Consider the following 17,395-nt stretch of genomic DNA (forward strand, 5'->3'; position numbering starts at 1 on the left):
TTTCCAAATAATATGCTAACAAGTTTGGGACGTGAGTGGTGCGCTGAGTGTGTGTGTGTGTTGAGTTCAAGCTGGAACAGTGGGAGCGAGAGGAGATCAGGTGGCTGAAACCTCACTACAACATTTACTATGAGGAAACCAGATGGTGCATTTTGTTCATTCGCCTCCTGCAATCATCTCCTCAGACGTACTTTCTTCTTTCTGCTCGTGTGATTGTGTGAAATCTAATTGTGACCAAATGGAATGGATGAATCCAGGAGTGTTTATATGGTCTGTGGAGATCAGAGGCCCAAGCCTGAACATTTAATACTTCAAACAAAAAGTCCACTATCAAAAAAATAAAAAAAACTTTAGAGGAAGGAATTTTAAAATTTATAAAACACTGCTATTACTCCAACAATGTTTAAGTAAGTCGTTGTAGCCTGATAACCTGACTGAATTGCTATTTTATTTCACCTCAGTGATTTAAGGTGGTGTGACATTTGGAACAATAAGTCTGGAACAATAAAACTGAAAAATCAGCATCATTTAAACTATTAGCAACTCAAACTTAATAAAATGCTTTTTCCAGCTTTTCACAGATGTTTCACTGTGTTTGAAACTAAAACCACAAAATGAACCATAGTTAGCAGCTGCCACTGAATAACTGAATGACTAGATTGTTACTCCGTGTCCCATCATGCAGCATTTTTCCACTACAAACATCCACACCTGAGAGAATACAAACAAATACAGTCAATGCATCAAGGTTTGATTCCTCATGCTGGGCTATAAAGAAAAACACTGATTAGACTGACATTTCATTTTAGACGTAAACCTTTACAAGCTGATACAATACAACATAATGTCAGTTCCACCTCTGTGAAGACTGAGGACTGTTCAGCTTCAGGTGACACTGATGACAGTGTAGTGCAGTGGGGCAGTTAGTGGTGGTGTTTTATAGGAGTGCACTATGTTTAGAGGTGTTTCCATTACTGTGTCACCCTCATGCTTGTGCATGGAGGAGGATGAAACACAAAACAGACTGTACAGGTGTGCCTTATAAACTGGAAACTCTGTGTGTGTGATAATGACTTTAAATGAATTGATGTCCACCATGTTAGGTTTTGGGAGCTGGTTTTTTGTAGATCCCATGTGATCATATAATATAAAGCGAATCACAAACAACAGGATCAGTGGTTTCATTTACTGTGCTGTAATATTTCCAAACTTGTAAACTGTGCTAGAAATGCCAATACTGCAATTCCAACAGATCAGGGACAAAGGCCAGTGAAAGTCACAGTATACTTGATGTTTCTTTATCTTTTCTGTTTTTCTCTTCTTTTAATTATTCCTCTTCCTCCTCTTTTGTCTATTTAACTGTCAGTATCCTGTCTTTTCTAGCTCCCTGCCTCTGGCTGCCACATTCCTCCAAGTATGGCCACACACTGGCAGCTGCACTGTAAACTTATCACGAGCGAAGAAAGGGGATCTGCCGTTCTCTCTTCCTGTCAGCACAGATGTCAAGGTGAACTTGGGGGACTCCTTAAATAACCGGCTCCGAGACCCTGGGACCCTCCTGCTTCACCCCCCCATCTCCCCGTCAGCTGCGCAGATTAGAGGAAGCCTCTTGTTTACAAGGGCATCATAGGGTTTCTTTTTTAGCTGCAACCATATCTACAGCAAATATAATATTTATACATGATTTTAAAAAAATGAAGACCCCACAGATCACCTCCATGAACAATGTCAGTTTAATTTAAGCAAGTGAAGCAGAACAGATTCGAAGCCTCTTATCACAAAACAGGATGTGGTACATGGTTACATGGATACATGGTCCACGACTCGCTTTAAAAACAATCCAGATAACGGATCACTAGAGGTGGTTCAAGATTCCAGAAAAAGGAGACGACTGCTACTTCTAACAATACGTCACACTGTGATTCAAGCAAGGTGCAATTTAATATTAATGAGCTCAGATTGAAGAGGATTTGATATTTCTGTTTGTTCATGAACGAAGCTGCACCAACAAAAGTTAGCATGGACAGTGACAAACACGAAGGCTCAAATGATGTTCGACGTCCTGGTGGCTTAGGGGGTTTTAGGCATTGGGAGCCTTTGATGTAAGTCAAGCTGTTTCTATCCACAATCAAAAATAAAAAAGGAAAACAGTCCCATGCCTATGTATGCCATGTTCATGTCAAACCGTTTAAACTGTGTGAGGACATGTCAGCGTATACATGCAGACACTCCTATGTGGTAAACATCAAAGGTACTGCAGTATTTCCAGCTCTTAACGTTTAAGCCTGTTCTCAAGTAGGAAAAGTTTGTTTCACAAAAATGCTGTTAAGTATCATTAACCTAAGTTTAACATACAACACCTCATGACTTCAACTTAGAACAAGTGGCAAATGTCCTTTGGAAGCAGGGTTGGATGCTAACGTTAACATTACCCGTCTCAGGGTTACTGGTCCTGTGTTTATCATCTTTGCACACTTTACAGAGGTTTGTTGTGTCGCTGTCATATTTTATGTGCGTTGTAAATTTTTACAGTTGTAAATTTCAAGATTTCGTGCAGCGTTGAACATGTTTTCTTTCAGTGTAAGTCATTTCTTCAAGAAGCAACTTCTCAGTGTACGTGCGTGATGAGGAAACATAGCTAGCTAGCAGCAGGTTTGGATCTGTGGTGGTGTATCGGTGTCTTGTCTCAGTTTGTCAGTATGTATCAGTTCCTCTTTACACCCCTAGAAATCAGATATGGTCCAGTCTGCTTTACAGGGACATGGAGTTCAACATGTATCTCTTTCTGCACTGCTACTCTCCCTCAACCCTTAAATACAGTACACACACACACACACACACACACACTAGCTTGCAGCTCTCTTTGATCCCAGGCTGTGGGCCGCAGTGGTCTGTCAGCTGGCAGACTGCTAGGAATACTCTGAGTGCCCGGAGATCCAGTTGCCCCCCCGTAGCACCACCACCCCTCAGTCCGGGGTTTGTATCTTGGGTCAATAAAAAAAACAGTCACATTGTTCTTGCATAGCACTGTCCACACAGGTTGTCCTCCTGTCCTAACCAGTGTGCTATTTATTTCTCCCCAATACAAGCACAGCTAAGCTCCTCTGGCTTTATCATCAAATAGCTGAGAGTAAAACTCGTTCTACTGGTGAGAAGATACTTTTAGTATTGTTTTGATAAAGCTTGAATTAAAAATACTAAAAAAATATACATACATAGACTGAATCAGCTATAGTCTGTTTGTCTGATTAGATTTTGAGGTAACCGCTGGGAATTTTGCCGTTCCCTATGAACCTGATTCACCAGGTTCATAGATTGGGGTTGGTGGGGTTGGGGATGTTGAGGGTCTGTTACAGTTAGGTCTGCAGTGTGTTTCTCCGTGTGCAGTGATGCTGCAAAAAACAGTTTGAGGTTTTGACTAAAGCACGTATGTGAAGTTTGAATCATTCAACCTCTTCCTGGGGCCAACAATTGCCCTTTGCCTATTTTATTAAATTAAATGAAAATAACCACAAGCCAGCTGACACACACTGAGCCTGGAGCTGCTGGGTGAAGCGACACAGTCCTGATGACATCTCTCCACACAGCCAAATACAACCTAGACTTTTTGTGTGCGTGTGTGTGGAGTGGGTGGGAGGGTAACAAGTCCGAAAGGGGTGGGGGTTGAGCTATGCTAACCATGCCAGGCTGCCAAACTGTGTGGCTAGCAGGGAGGGGGAGGAGGGGATTGGGGGCGTTAGAGTGGTGGGGTCAGATTACATGCTCTGTTCTCATCTGTTCTCTTGCCCCCCATGGCTTCCCCTGGGATCCCAGCCAGGTAAACTGTCAAAGCCTTCCTCCCTCAGAAGCTACAGTCTTTAAGGGGCCTTAGCCCCCCTCCCCCAACCAACCATTTCAATCTCTTCCTTTCTGAACCCCCTATCTTCTGTTGCCTTTACCCAGTACTAATCCATCCTCACAGCCAAGCCATGTTCCATCCATCCATGCCATTGTGGTTGGGGGGGGGGGGGGTCATGTTATTGGCCTGTTCTCAGTGAAGGAAATCCAGCAGCTATGACAAGCCAAGATAAAAGTGAGGAGTGTGGTCAAAAGCATCAAAACATCTAGGGAGAAACAAACCTAGACCTGATTTTCATTAGTGTGTGGCTGAATGAACAGAATTAGAATGAACAGCTGAATGAACATCTTGACAACTTGGGTCTAATTTTCATAGTTTTGGCCATAATTTCCCAATCTTCTCTGATTCTGACTGTTCTCAAAGTAACTGTTGAGATCTGGAGAAAAGTCAGTGTTGTTACAATGAAGTCCGATGATGGGACAAGCCAACAGTTAACCAGGCTACATCCAAATTACTTCATTCTAAGATCAAACTGATTGTAACAATCCCTCACTGCACAAGAATATGACATGATTTTTATTTATTTATTTCTGATTGGTTGGAAAGTGTCAGGTGTGGATTATTTTTGTAGTAACCAAACATTTTAACTGCACACCTATGTCATTTGAGTGTGTTTGCGGTTCTAAATAAATGTGCCAGTATTAAACTACAGGTAAAGGCAGAAACAGCTGAGCCTCAGCTAAAGATCCAAGAACTTACAACAACCGTGCAAGTTGTTGTGAAAACCATGCAAATGGAAGTGTAGCAAGAGGAAAGAAGGCTTCACTAGAGGACCTAAATACCTTTAGCCACGGTGAAGCTGGCAGCCTGAGCCCAAGGAAGAGCTGCAGGGGGAACAAAACCGGAGAGGAAATGCCACCAAAATGACACAGAAAATAAAGAGATGTGAAAAAGTCAAAGGCAAGGGTGAAGGAGTGAGTGATCAGTGATGGGGTACTGTCCGCTGCATGTCCCTGGGGAAGGCACCCCTTGTAATAATGGACTCCCTAAGATACACAAGGAGGGAGTTACCTACACTGCAAAACACCTAGATCCTCTGGTGGGCCTTGCCCCACACCTCATCAAAAACTCCCAGGATTTTACTAACACAGCTGGAAAAATAAAACTGGACTCAGATGAAACCATGATGTCACTTCACTCTTCACATCCACTCCCATCCCAGAAGAAGTAAAGACTGTAAGAAGATGACTGCTACAAGACAGCACTCAGTCTAAGGGAACCAACCTCACCCAAGACCCTGTGTCCTTCGTGACCTCTGCCTTACCACCACCTATTTCCAGTGCAATGAGGGTTTCTACAGAAAGACAGCATCCAGTCATCAGATCCCTATACCACTGAGCCCAGAGCTTGACCACAAGGACGGAGGGCGAAGGAGAAGGAGCAAAAACCCAGGGAAGAAAAGGTATGGTTACCCAAACTGGACCTTCATCAAAACCACAAAAAGACACAGAGCAGACAGCAAGGAAAAGAACAATAAACAGAACAACAGTGTTATTCCTTATGTTGCCAGAGTATCTAAGAAACTCAGGAGGATTTTCAACAAACACCACATCCCTGTACACTTCAAGTCCAGTAACACTGTGAGGCAGAAGCTTGTCCACCCTAAAGACAAAACACCCAGACATAAACTGAGTATGCAGTTCAGTGCAGTGTGGAATTCACAGACCTGTGCAGGAGAAACAAAACAACCTCTTCACAAATGCACAGCACAGAAGAGCCAGCTCCTCAGGCCTGGACTCCACAGTCCACCTAAACCTTAAGGAAAAGGGACACTCATTTGAGGACAGTGATTTTTAACATTTTGTCCACAGAAGCCACCTACATCAAACTGCAACAACCAGTACACAATAGAGGAATGGTGGTCTATGACACAACTTATCAGCCACTTATAGTTTAGTGTTGGGATCCCTCCCCAGGCAGATCAACACCCATTCACATCATGTGACCCTAATGAGTCACATGATGGCTGAGTGGGACAACATGTGACCTCAATGACTCTGAAGGTGTTAACAATTCCAAATGAAGGTAAATACCTGGATTCACCAAAGCCTTTCAGATGAAGGTGAAACATCTTTGAGAACCTCTGAGTGTATGTGGAATAGTCATCATGTGCAGGCATGCAAACTCTAATAAGGCCATGACATGATTTCACATACACAACATACCCAGACTGATGATATGAGGCCCACTCAGCTATAAACAGTGTCTGGTGATTCATCTCCACCCATGTAAAGCTTCATCTATGTTGGACATATTTTTAGGCCCATTGCTCTGTTTCATGGTCATGACAAGAATTTCAAAGACTCAGTGGCATCTTTAAGGCCTGAAGTCACTCACACTGTGCTGCTCCACTTTTAGCAACTTACAAAGTTCATTTTTCACTGGGTGCTCGCAAACATGTAAAGCTCAGAATAATACTCAGCCTCCTTCAAGTGAAAAACACACACCCATGGCCTACACTGATACACACTGGCCCAGAGTTTTAACAACTACTAGATGTCCAGCCATGAGGTGGATGGACCAACAACACCAGAGGCCACATCAGGTTCCAGTCCTGTCATCCAAGAACAGAAATCTGAGGCTGCAGTGGACACAGGTTCACCAAAACTGGACAGATGAAGACTGGAATTCTGCTAAGGCTGCAGATGGTAGGGTCAGAATCTGGAGTCAACAGCATGAATCCGTGGACCTAAACTGCCTTGTGTCAACAGTCCAGGCTGGTGGTGGTGGTGTGATGGTGTGGGGAAGGTTTTCTTGGTTCACTTTGGGCCTTAATACCAATCAATCATGGTCTGAACACACAGGTCTGAACATGACAGTGAGTTCAGTGAACTTCAGAGGCCTCCACAGTCTCCAGACCTGAATCCAGTAGAACACCTTTGGGATGTGGTAGAACAGGAGATTGACAGCTTGAATGATGTGATGAATCATGTCATGTCAGAGGAAGGTTTCCAACATCTGGTGGAATCAGTGAGAGCAAAGGGAGGAACTACCCAGTGTTAGTGTGGTGTTACTAATAAAGTGCTCAGGGAGTGTACATTCACCTTAACATTTGACACACTCTTACACTCAAATGCCATCCTACCGTCAGTTTATCAATCATTAGGTCCCATCAATATATTAAGTCATGCTTACAGAGTTTCAGTCATCTAGTCTATTTGTTGAATTAGCCACTTCCTTCTTTTTCCCTCCATCTACATTGGTCATTCACTTCCTATATTCAGTTTTACTGGTGTGTAATGAAACAATATGAGCTTCTGTCAATTGTGTCGCCAGCTCGGCGTCAGCTGTTGCCCTCTAAGTCACCCGGCACTGTAAATAATTAAAAGCATGGAAGTGTGACCATAGTCTGTAGTTGGTGCTGACTGGCGGGTACCAGATGGATAGAACCAGGGGGAGCTGGTTCTATATCCAAAAATTAGCTCTGGAATGGGAATATTATATAGCAGTTATGGTTAAACTGATACACGGAGCTGTTTGATGGGCCTGTATTAGGAACAGGCCATCAACAGGTCGTTCATATTTGGTTAATGGTCAACTTAATGATTGATTAATATGATTATTGAATACAGGAAATTCTAAGTGGTTTGAAACAGGCTGCAGAGCTCCATGTTGGAAATATTCCAAATGAAAAAGAAATAAATCCAGAACTTTTACATTTTCTGTGATGCAGTAGAGGGGGTTTGGACAGATCAAGGCCTCTTTTCACTTTGGACACTTTCACAGAAAAGTGATATCAAATGAACAGTACAGACCACATCTGTGAAAGCTTAACAGACACCACTTTTTTTCCTGTTAAAGCAGACAGTAGTGCTTTTAGGGGGTCTGACACTTTTGGCTGACAAGTTAACTGGACAATACAAAAACCTCCTTCTCCCAGACTCCCACACTCTACCTGTTGTGGGACACAGAAAGTCACAAGAAGCTGTAAAAGTGTCATACCATCTGGTGGCTCTGAGATGAAAGGCTTCCACACCTGGAGAACATCCTCTGAAGCTGCCAGCAAATCGCCACCTTCACAGGCGCTGAACGGGCCATCACACAGACACTTACCGTCGTGTTAAAACACTGACATCCTATTGTCAAGACAAACTGTGTGGAGACCCTGTTCTCACAGCGGTGTCACAGACGAGACGCATATACACACGGTGGGCACACATTTCAGAAAATGAACAAAAAGGTTTGAACCCAGGGGTTTTCTGAGTTCATGGTTATGCACGGCATCAGACAGTCAGGTTAGAGAGAGGAGACGCCAAAGTGTATTTGTGTCCCGCAACACATTAATACCACAAATAATGAGTCAACATCACTTCAAATATGCTGGCTGTCTACGAACTAGATCCTTCCGCTGTGCGACTGCTGCAGGTTCTAAAACCAACTCAGAGACATTATGAACGAGCCTCATTAATCTCCCCTGTTTCAAACTCTGACTGAATTCAAAGCCGTATTTTTACAGCCAGTTCATTTCTATTTGACCTGTATAACTCTACGTGGCTTTGAAGCTTCCTCTTATTTGTCGTAGGATCTTTGCGGGCAGAAATGAGACGGAGTCTGAAAGCGGGCGTCCCACACTTGAAGCCTGTGATTTAGCTATCGTCACTTAATCTGAGAGAGAGCCAGTTCTAATATCTGATCTCCCCTCACTGATGTCAGGAAATGGGGTTGCCATAACACTGGAAGAGTTTCAACAAAAATGTAACATTAGAAGCTCGGTGAACGTAGAATTTATTGCAGGGCTTTTGAATCAAACAGAATTAGTTTAAGTAGGTTTAGCCAACTTACCTGGGTGTCCCTAGACTTTATTCGTTTTAAGCAGGAGGCCCTAACCGAGTACGTATGGTATTGTATATCATGTATTTATTTTGCTGGTATGCAAAAATAACTCTTTTCTCGGTTTTGTGTATGTAGCTGTATTTATGTAATATCCATGATGGTGTTATTGACTTGTGCTCAAGTCAGAGACAAGAACAGCTAATGTTGTGTTTGTATCATATAAAATCAATACTATCACACATCAGCCAAAGTCTGTCATTCAAGGTGATTACACCCAAATTCAACATCTATCCACAGCACCGTTAACCCTCACTCCACCAGCTCGTCTCTACCATCCATCCCATACATCCTGAACACAGGATGAGACCAAAAGTCAAATGCGTAACACACACAAGGGGTGTGTCTGCAGACACACATACACGTAGACACTGATGACTTAATGATGACCATCTGGGGGCTGCAGCAGGGAAACAGGTGGCTTTAGACACTGACGGAGCTCCTCAGACTCAGTCTCAGTAATTCAGCTGCCTTAGCTTTGAGATTCAAACAGTTACTGAATATTTTTAGTCTCATAAATCTCCTGGATTTCTTAGGCCAGTTTAATTATGTCCGACGACAGCAGCCAGTCCAGAAAAAGACTCAGGTCTTCAGAGGTAAAGTGGTAGCTAATGAACTGCCCAACTGTGACCCGCGCTTCTCGTCCAAATTCTCAGAGAGAGGAACAAACACACACACACAAAGAAAGAAAAAAAAAAGGGGTTGGTTAAACAACAAGCGATGCCACCTCATCACACCGGCTTGCATCATAACCTCATCTGACATGAAATGGCCCCGGCTGCCAGCTGAGCCGGAAATACACCTCAGCTTGTCATCAGCATGTCTGAGCCAGCTGAAGGACACGAGTGGTGCAGAGCGAGGACCCCAGCTGGCACGTCCACGATCGAGGACGACAGAGAGGTGGGACAAACAAAAGTGCAGCATTTTGATTTGATTCTTCCTGTGAAAATGCATCTGAGGTGCAGTCAGCGACAGAGACAGAGACACTAGAAAGAAAGAAATGCTTTTTGTTGCAGCACTTGTAAAATGAAATGTAGGAGTTACTGTATATGTGAATGGGATTATTATTATAAACATATAATCAACACTTATTTAAAGGTGAGGCATAGCCATCATCAGCTGCCCCCTCCCTTTACATCACACCTTTTATTTGCTGTCTCATCTGTTGTTATATGCAGTCGCTGTTGTTCACTAACTGAACAACAAAAGCCGGTGAGCTCATTCTCAGCCGTCATCTGTTATCACGCCCAGCTCCCAGTCATACAGGTGTCATTAACACGGCCCGCTTATCTCCCGCTAACTGCACTGATGAACACCGACGGAGGAAGAGCTGCAGTTTTCAGTGTCGTATCCATAAAGTGGAGAAATGAAACTCTCTCATGAGAACAAGGCAAAACACTGCAGCACCACACAATATGTCCACTGATGATGATAATGGCTGGTGAAGATCTCTCTCGACCTTTGGCAGCACTCTGACTGAGCTCCCCTCCTCCTCACCACAGGTGCGTCTACTGACTCGAAAGGCAGAGCAACACGAAAACTTTTCACGAGGAGACCAACTCCAGAAATGGAAGGCGAGGAACTTACCTGGGGGACAGAGGCAGCTGTGGGGGGCTTCCCTCACCTCCCGTGTCTTCGGTAGTCTCGCTGCAAGCTTCTGCACAAGAGAGGGAGCAGAAGAAGAAGAAGAAGGTCAGCGCGCACTGTAACATCAATTTAACATCATGTTGACATGAAAAGTGTGTATTGTAAAAACACAGCTGACATTTATCCACAAAGCACTTCAACATTCAGTGCATCAAATGTCTTAAATAACAGCAGATGTTAATACAATGATGGACTTTCAGCTTATGAGTTACTGCTGATATTCAATCAAATTCTGGGATTGACGGTTAGCTTGACAGCGCACTCCCAACTTTAGAACCAGCAAGCTAGCAGCAGGAAGATCCACTGACTCACAGTTTTTCCACTGTATCACACGGTCTTTAGCAGATATGCTAATGCAAGAAGCTGTACACAGTAAAATGTCCATGATTTGAAGCACCTGTAGCACTTCCCATCCATGCTGGGAGTGAACATCTATGCTAAAATTCTATGCTATCACGGACAATAGGTCCAGTTACAGTGACACACAAACACTCATGGTTCAACTGAGCTGCACACGCTTAAATAATCATCTTCAGAAAAGATTGCACCTCTGAAAAATGTCCTGCCGACACCTTTTAGTCTGTCTTCAAGTATCAAAGTATCAAGTAACAAAAGCCTGCATGTGATTCGACCCTGAACAGGATACAAAACCATCTGAGTCCATTCTCCACTGCATAGCAGTCAGGCCCACTGGTGGAGGTTTACTAGCAGAGGCTGTTTACAGAGCTGCAACGAGTGCTGAAGGGAATGTTACGAAGGCACTGCCGCACTCTGGGTACTGCCTGTTACCTTAATATGCCTGTTATCCCGGAGTGTGGGATGACAGCCATGGATGGAATTAGGAATCATTAATGAAACCGACAAATACGTACAAAGAGTCATTTGAACACGTGCTGTAGAGAGGGCTGAAATATATCCCCTCCCCAAAAACAATACACAACAAGATAACCCAGCTTACATTCATACTTCCTGAAACCCAGGCCAATCACTGCTTAATTAAAGAGGGCATGGCAGTCAGACTGTCTGTTTCAAACAGGTACTAAAATATTTCCAGGAATTGATTTGGCTGATGCTGGCAGGCTCTCCGCTCACAACTGGAGAAGTATTTAGTAAGACTAACCCAGAGAGCCGAGCAAGTCAGAGCTCTCTATGGTCCAGTCTGAAGCAGCACAACTGAGACCAGTGAGAGACTGTACTGAGTTAAAGAAGCAAAGGGAAGAGCAGCTAACATGGATGGGATGTCAGGACTCTACACACGTAACTAACAGAGATGTTAATGTGGGGTTTGACTGCAGCTGATGCATCCTGCAGGCACACGATCAGCACATGGGCACCATCTATCACACAGTCCAGTGTAAAGCATTTAACACTGTGTCTTATTGATCCTGTTCTTCTGTTGCTCATTGTAAATCCACACTGTCTTTACCATCTCTACAACTGTCAGCACGTCTGTTTAGTCTCAGGCTCAACTGTCATGTATCAATTTATCACTCTCATTGTGTGTGTGTGCTGATGAAATGCAGAGGTAGCTCAGACACTTCTACTTGAGTCTGTCTGATGAGCACATGTCGTCCACACTGTTGTGTGTCTGTGTGCGTAGACCTCACAGTGTACTGGGTGGCAGGTCTGTGAGGAGTAGCGTGAGGAAAACGAGAGCAGCGGGGGGAAACTATAGATTTCACATTTCTGCAACACACACCAGTGTGGCCTCCAGCTCCCATCATGCCTCTGCACTCTTTATACAGAGCAGAGCTGCAGAGAGCACTTTGTGGTTCATTGTAAATGTTTAAGGGGCTGTGTTTGGGGTGAGATAATGACAGAGAGACGGGGGCGGGGGGGGCATCTGAATTTAAGGACCTCACCAAGCCTATTTGTAGCTTGTTGAGAAGCCATGATGAATTCTATTATATACGTTTTGTTATACAGAGAAATTCCTTTTACCCTGGTTGGACAATAAGTGAGAGGATACAGAGACTCACTCTGCTTTAAAGCTGCTGATCCACCATCCATCAAATCTCATGAACCACACAAAAGATCAGCTGGGACCATGGGGGACATGGTTTGACCAACCTAATATAAAGACTGGAAGCAGCAGGATGCAGGTAGCCTGGCCTGGCCCTGTCTTGTTGGTTTAATCTGAGTTTAAACTGTAAACACAAGAGTTACATGTTGGAGTTGAGCACTTCTGTAAATGTTGTGCGGCGTCTCAGGCTCTGGGCTGTTCACTGCAGTTGGTGAGCACAGCTTTTGGTCTCTTCACAGGCACCGTATTACCAAACCTGGGCACCTCACTGTGACGACATATTCCATGAAAAGACCAACAACAACAGTGTGTTAGTCCATCTCTCAACACTCCCCTCCTCAGTCTGTAGCCATCCGCTCCAAGTCCATTAGTTCTTACTGAAGACGTAAATATTTAAAACAGCTCACACATATATATATATATATATATATATATATATATATATATATATATATATATATATATATATATATATATATATATATATATATATATATATATATGTATTTGGGGCAGTAGTTTTAACACGTGTTATTTACTGTTAATGATAAGGTGAGAAGACACACAACAAAACCTCCACACACACAACTACACAACATCAGTGAGCTAATGCACTGAATAATAATAAGGACCACCTCTGAGCTGCTGGAACGGGCCACATTCTCTAGAACAGAGGAAACTGGTCATCACTGAAGGAGACTGGGCGGTGGACTGTGGACAGAGCTGGGTGAAAGTACCCCAGACCTCCCTCTGTCTCTCTCTCTCTCTATATATACAAAACACCACATCTGTACTTGTGTCCCATTAATAATAACTATTTATACACAGAGTTAAACAAAGAGGCAGGCTGCATCGCCCCGGGTCCGTCTGTAGAAGAAGAAGACTGAGAGAGCCTCCTCCCACTCGGCTCTCCAACCAGCACCTCTGATTGGACACACATCAACCTCACCGTGTTCTATTTGTGAACACGTGTATAAATGAGTACAACATCTAAATATGTGACTTTCTTCTGCCATCTCAACTTTGTGTGATGTATTTCTGGCACTGTGTTGCTTGAGGAGTTGACCTCCGCGCTTCTAAAATCAGGACTAAAGTCCTCAGCTCTGAGACTGGTATCAGTCCTCTCATCTAACAAGCTTGCATGTAGCTCTTTATCTGCAGTAAACCATCAGTCGGCTCATCAGACGACCACCTTATGCGGCCTCCGGCATACAGCCTCTTAGGGGCTTTTTCCTTGATATTTGCTTTGATAAACTTTTGACTCAAGCTAAACATATGGAGAGTGCAATAAGGCTGCCGTCTCTAGCGGCAGACACCTCGTGCTCTTTCTTCTCCTGGTAAGTGCATTATACTGGTCCCAGTGAAATGAGTCGGGGTGGAGGTGGGAACGATAAAAGTCAGGTCAAAGCAAACGGAAGCAGGGAAAGCAGGGTCCCTGCGGGACTTCAATCACAGTGGAAGAGCTTGTTAGTGTAGCTGTGGACGCGGTCAGTGAAAGGGCAGCAGAGAGGGCGGCTTTGGAGGGGGGGGGGGGGGGGGGGGGGGGGGGTCAGAGGCCCGGGGCCATGAGGTTATCTCAGCGAAGCTGCACGCCTGATATTTTTAACACATGGTAGCATTCACTAATGTGCAGGAACATTGTTGAACTGATCAGCCTCTGACCAAAAACATTCTGGTACCACTTTCTAATAAGGATAAATTTTATAAAGACATTATAAGCATTAGCTAATGGCTTCATTAATGGTTAATAAAACATTTAATAATGCTTTGTAGATCAGTTAGAAATCATTAACAAGAACAGGTTTGGGCTAAAAGCTTTTTAGCTTGTGTTTCCTTTTTCACTAACACCTTCCCATAAGGCAGCCTTTATTAAGTCTTTAAACATTATTAAGTGTTTAATAATAAGTTAACAGCTCATTAAAGGTTAATGACTAAATTCACTAATGCATTATAAACCAGTTAGAAGCCGGTAATAAAAACAAGTTTGGGTTTGCCAGGTCAACAAAGATGGTAGAAAATTAGAAAGTGTATGAAAAAAAAAATCTGTCAATTTTTCACTAGGATCAGTAAAATACAATGATAATATGCAGTCATCCAATATAAAGCCATACAAAACTACACAGAACGCTGTTTAAAATTAATTTAAACTCTTGTTCCATCAAGACTACATGAAAAACTCATGGACTGCTTCTTTCCTCTCCCCCTGACACTTGAACTAAAGCTAAAGTCCCATGTCAAGTGGTGGCATAACAATATGAAATTGAACCCTTTAATAAAAAACAACAACTTATAAATCCATTATTTTATTTACTCATTAAGACTTTGAACAGGTCAATTAATGGAGTTATTTCTATGGATAAGAACCCCTTAAAATGGATCACTCACAGGGATTTTACCCGTCACAGAGGATTAGAGGTTAGGGCTAACATTAAAAAAAAAAAAAAACAATCTTGATAACAACCTCAGATGACAATTAATGAGACTGCCAGATAGTTCAAATGAATATGTAAATTAAGAGGAAATGAACCTGTAAAATCTACTTCACTTGTTAATTAGTGGGTTTTGAATTCGAGGCATTTTCAGGAGGTTCTGTTTTTATCTTTATGAATTTAATGGGTAAATTAAGGGATCTCTGAAATCAGTGCTTGCTATGTTTTCGGGGGATAAATTAAAGATTAAGGCTATTTTAACAACTCGTTCACAGTGGCTTTAGACATGGGCTGTGTAGGTGGGTGCCACCTGATGGAGGGGCTCCAAAGAAGAAGAAGAAGACTGATCATGGAATTGCTCCTGATCTAGATTTAAAGTACTTTCACTGACATCCAGTGCAGGTTCCGACACTGTTAACAGAAAAAAAAAAAAAAAACACACTGCTCACATTGTTCTAAACACCTGATGCTGAAAGGACACTGTTCTGGAGTCTGTCGCTCACCACCTGCCGTTTTTCTGACCCTGAGGCTCATTTGCTCACACCAACAGTCAGTCTACCCTCAGACTGAAGTAATACAACTGACATCCATTTAAAGACTAAAGGCTTTAAGAGCCACTGACCACAAAGTACAAGAGAACAGCTTTTAGTTTCACTTTCAATTACAAAACAGCCACGGTGAGTGAAGCCAGCAGCCCATTGCTTTCACACCTGTTTCAGTGATGCTCTGCAGGTGAACACACCTGTACACTGCTGCTGTTCCTGTTCCAGCTCCCGCAGGTATTTAGTTAATGACAGTCTGTCTGAATCCTCACACTGACATCCTCTCTCACACTATACTGCACTGCACGTTGTATCATTAAGGAGCAAAAAGAGGAATTCAATAAATATTGGCCTTTAAAATGGGGTCAGGACAGCCATGAGTGAAAGTCTCACAAGACTGTCTGTCAAAGACACAGATGAAGCTGATCGTGTCAGAATCATCAGGTTAGGTTCTACATCAAATCCTGAATCTGGTTAAAAGCACACCAACACAGACCTGAGGATCAAAGTTCATGTAAAGACACTGACATAGAAGTTCAGCTTGAAAGAATAAAGTTTTAGATCATATTCTACTGCAAAAAAAATTAGACCAGGCGCCAGTGGACGTCTCATCTATTAACATGCCCAGAGACCAAGTCCGGGGGGATTCTTGTCTCATGCAAAAACCACTTGTGAAGTGAGTCTAAAGTGAAAGGCGCCTTCTAGTTCAGTCACAGCGGAGCCAAAGATGTAGTTTTAGATGTAGTTTTTAAGTAAAACGCTTACCTCCTCCAGGATCTGGTCCAGTCGGCCCAGGATAATGGGCTCCACCTGCTCCAGAGACACCATCCACGCGGAGAGCTGCGCGTCCCTCTGCTGCTGCTCCAGGCTTACAATCCTCGACTGCAGCTCTGAGGCCCGCACAAAAACCACAATGCAAAATCCGAGACACAGGACAGAAACCACGATGCAAATCGTCACACCAGATAAATCTCTCCAGTTTCTCCACAGCGGCTGATTTGATGGTTTCTGCTGCTGCTGCTGCTGCTCGCCCTGATTCCTCCACTCCTCACCCGGTTTTCCAGTGACCCCCCACTTCCGATCCTGTTCCATTTTTAGACGTGTAACTTTGGTTTTATCCACAAGCAAATCCCTAAATTCATCAGGTGATGAGCAGCAGAAGAGGATTCCTGACGACCTGCAAACTTTGGAGCCTGTGAGAGGGAGGGGAGGGGGGAGACGGTATTTACACACGTCCCGTTTCTTCTTCTTCTTCTTCAAACTGTCTCCAAACTAACTTGGTGCGCTCAGAGCAACTATATTAAAGTTAAAACAGGAGACATTGTGCAGAGAGTCATCCGTCAGTCAGTCTGTCTGTCAGTCAGTGATGTCCCGGAGTCTCGGGGACGGACTCTTACTCCTCTGCGCTCCGCTGCGTTTGTCCCATTCGCTGCTTCTCCTCAGAGCGATCTCCGCAGTCTGTGCCGCAGGTCAGGCGTCAGTGCGCGTCTGTGAAACCCGAGCCAGCCTCCCTCTCTCTCTCCTCTGAACAGCTCTAGATGCCCCGGGCTCTCTCCTCACACTGCATGCTCCTCCTCTGAGAGGCTTGAGGTTAAATGCCGGGGCGGGATTCGTGGCGGTGTTGCTGCCCCCTTTGATCCGCGTACTTGGTGAGGGATATTTTTAGGGCGCTCAAAGCCAGGACACAGTCACACTGCCGGTATACTGACGGCCTGTTGATAGTACGGATCAAAACAAGGCAGCGCTCTGCTGCTGGACTTAGTCCGGATACGGCTCCGTTGGCAGGGCCTGGTGGAGTCCGTGAACTCGTTGTGCGCCCTGCGCTGAGAGAGTGGAACACCAAGTCCACCAGTCTAGATCTAGTATTGGTGTCTTGGTAGTTTTACTTGAGTATAAGCATTTCACGCTGCTTTATACTTCCGCTGCATTTCAATCAGGAGAGACAAGGAGAACAGGAAAAAAAAAACATTTGAAGAAAACTTCAGGTGAACAGGTAGAATCGACTATGGCGCTTAGACCCCTCCAC

General features: G+C 43.8%; 1 protein-coding gene across 12 annotated transcripts in view; it reads right to left on the bottom strand.

Moving 5' to 3' along the window:
* Nucleotides 1-16,916, bottom strand: part of col13a1 (collagen, type XIII, alpha 1) — a 105,638-nt gene extending 88,722 nt beyond the window's left edge. For all 12 annotated transcript variants that reach the window (XM_041049336.1, XM_041049334.1, XM_041049331.1 and 9 more), the window contains exons 1-2: nucleotides 16,135-16,916; nucleotides 10,316-10,385 (exon numbers count right to left, since the gene is read on the bottom strand). In XM_041049336.1, coding sequence (XP_040905270.1) covers nucleotides 10,316-10,385; nucleotides 16,135-16,461 — 397 coding nt within the window. In that variant the 5' untranslated portion in view covers nucleotides 16,462-16,916. The remainder of the gene's footprint in view (nucleotides 1-10,315; nucleotides 10,386-16,134) is intronic.
* Nucleotides 16,917-17,395: the final 479 nt, after the last annotated feature.

This window comes from Toxotes jaculatrix, chromosome 11 (genome assembly GCF_017976425.1).
Source record: "Toxotes jaculatrix isolate fToxJac2 chromosome 11, fToxJac2.pri, whole genome shotgun sequence".
In the NCBI taxonomy this organism is placed as follows: Eukaryota; Metazoa; Chordata; class Actinopteri; family Toxotidae; genus Toxotes; species Toxotes jaculatrix.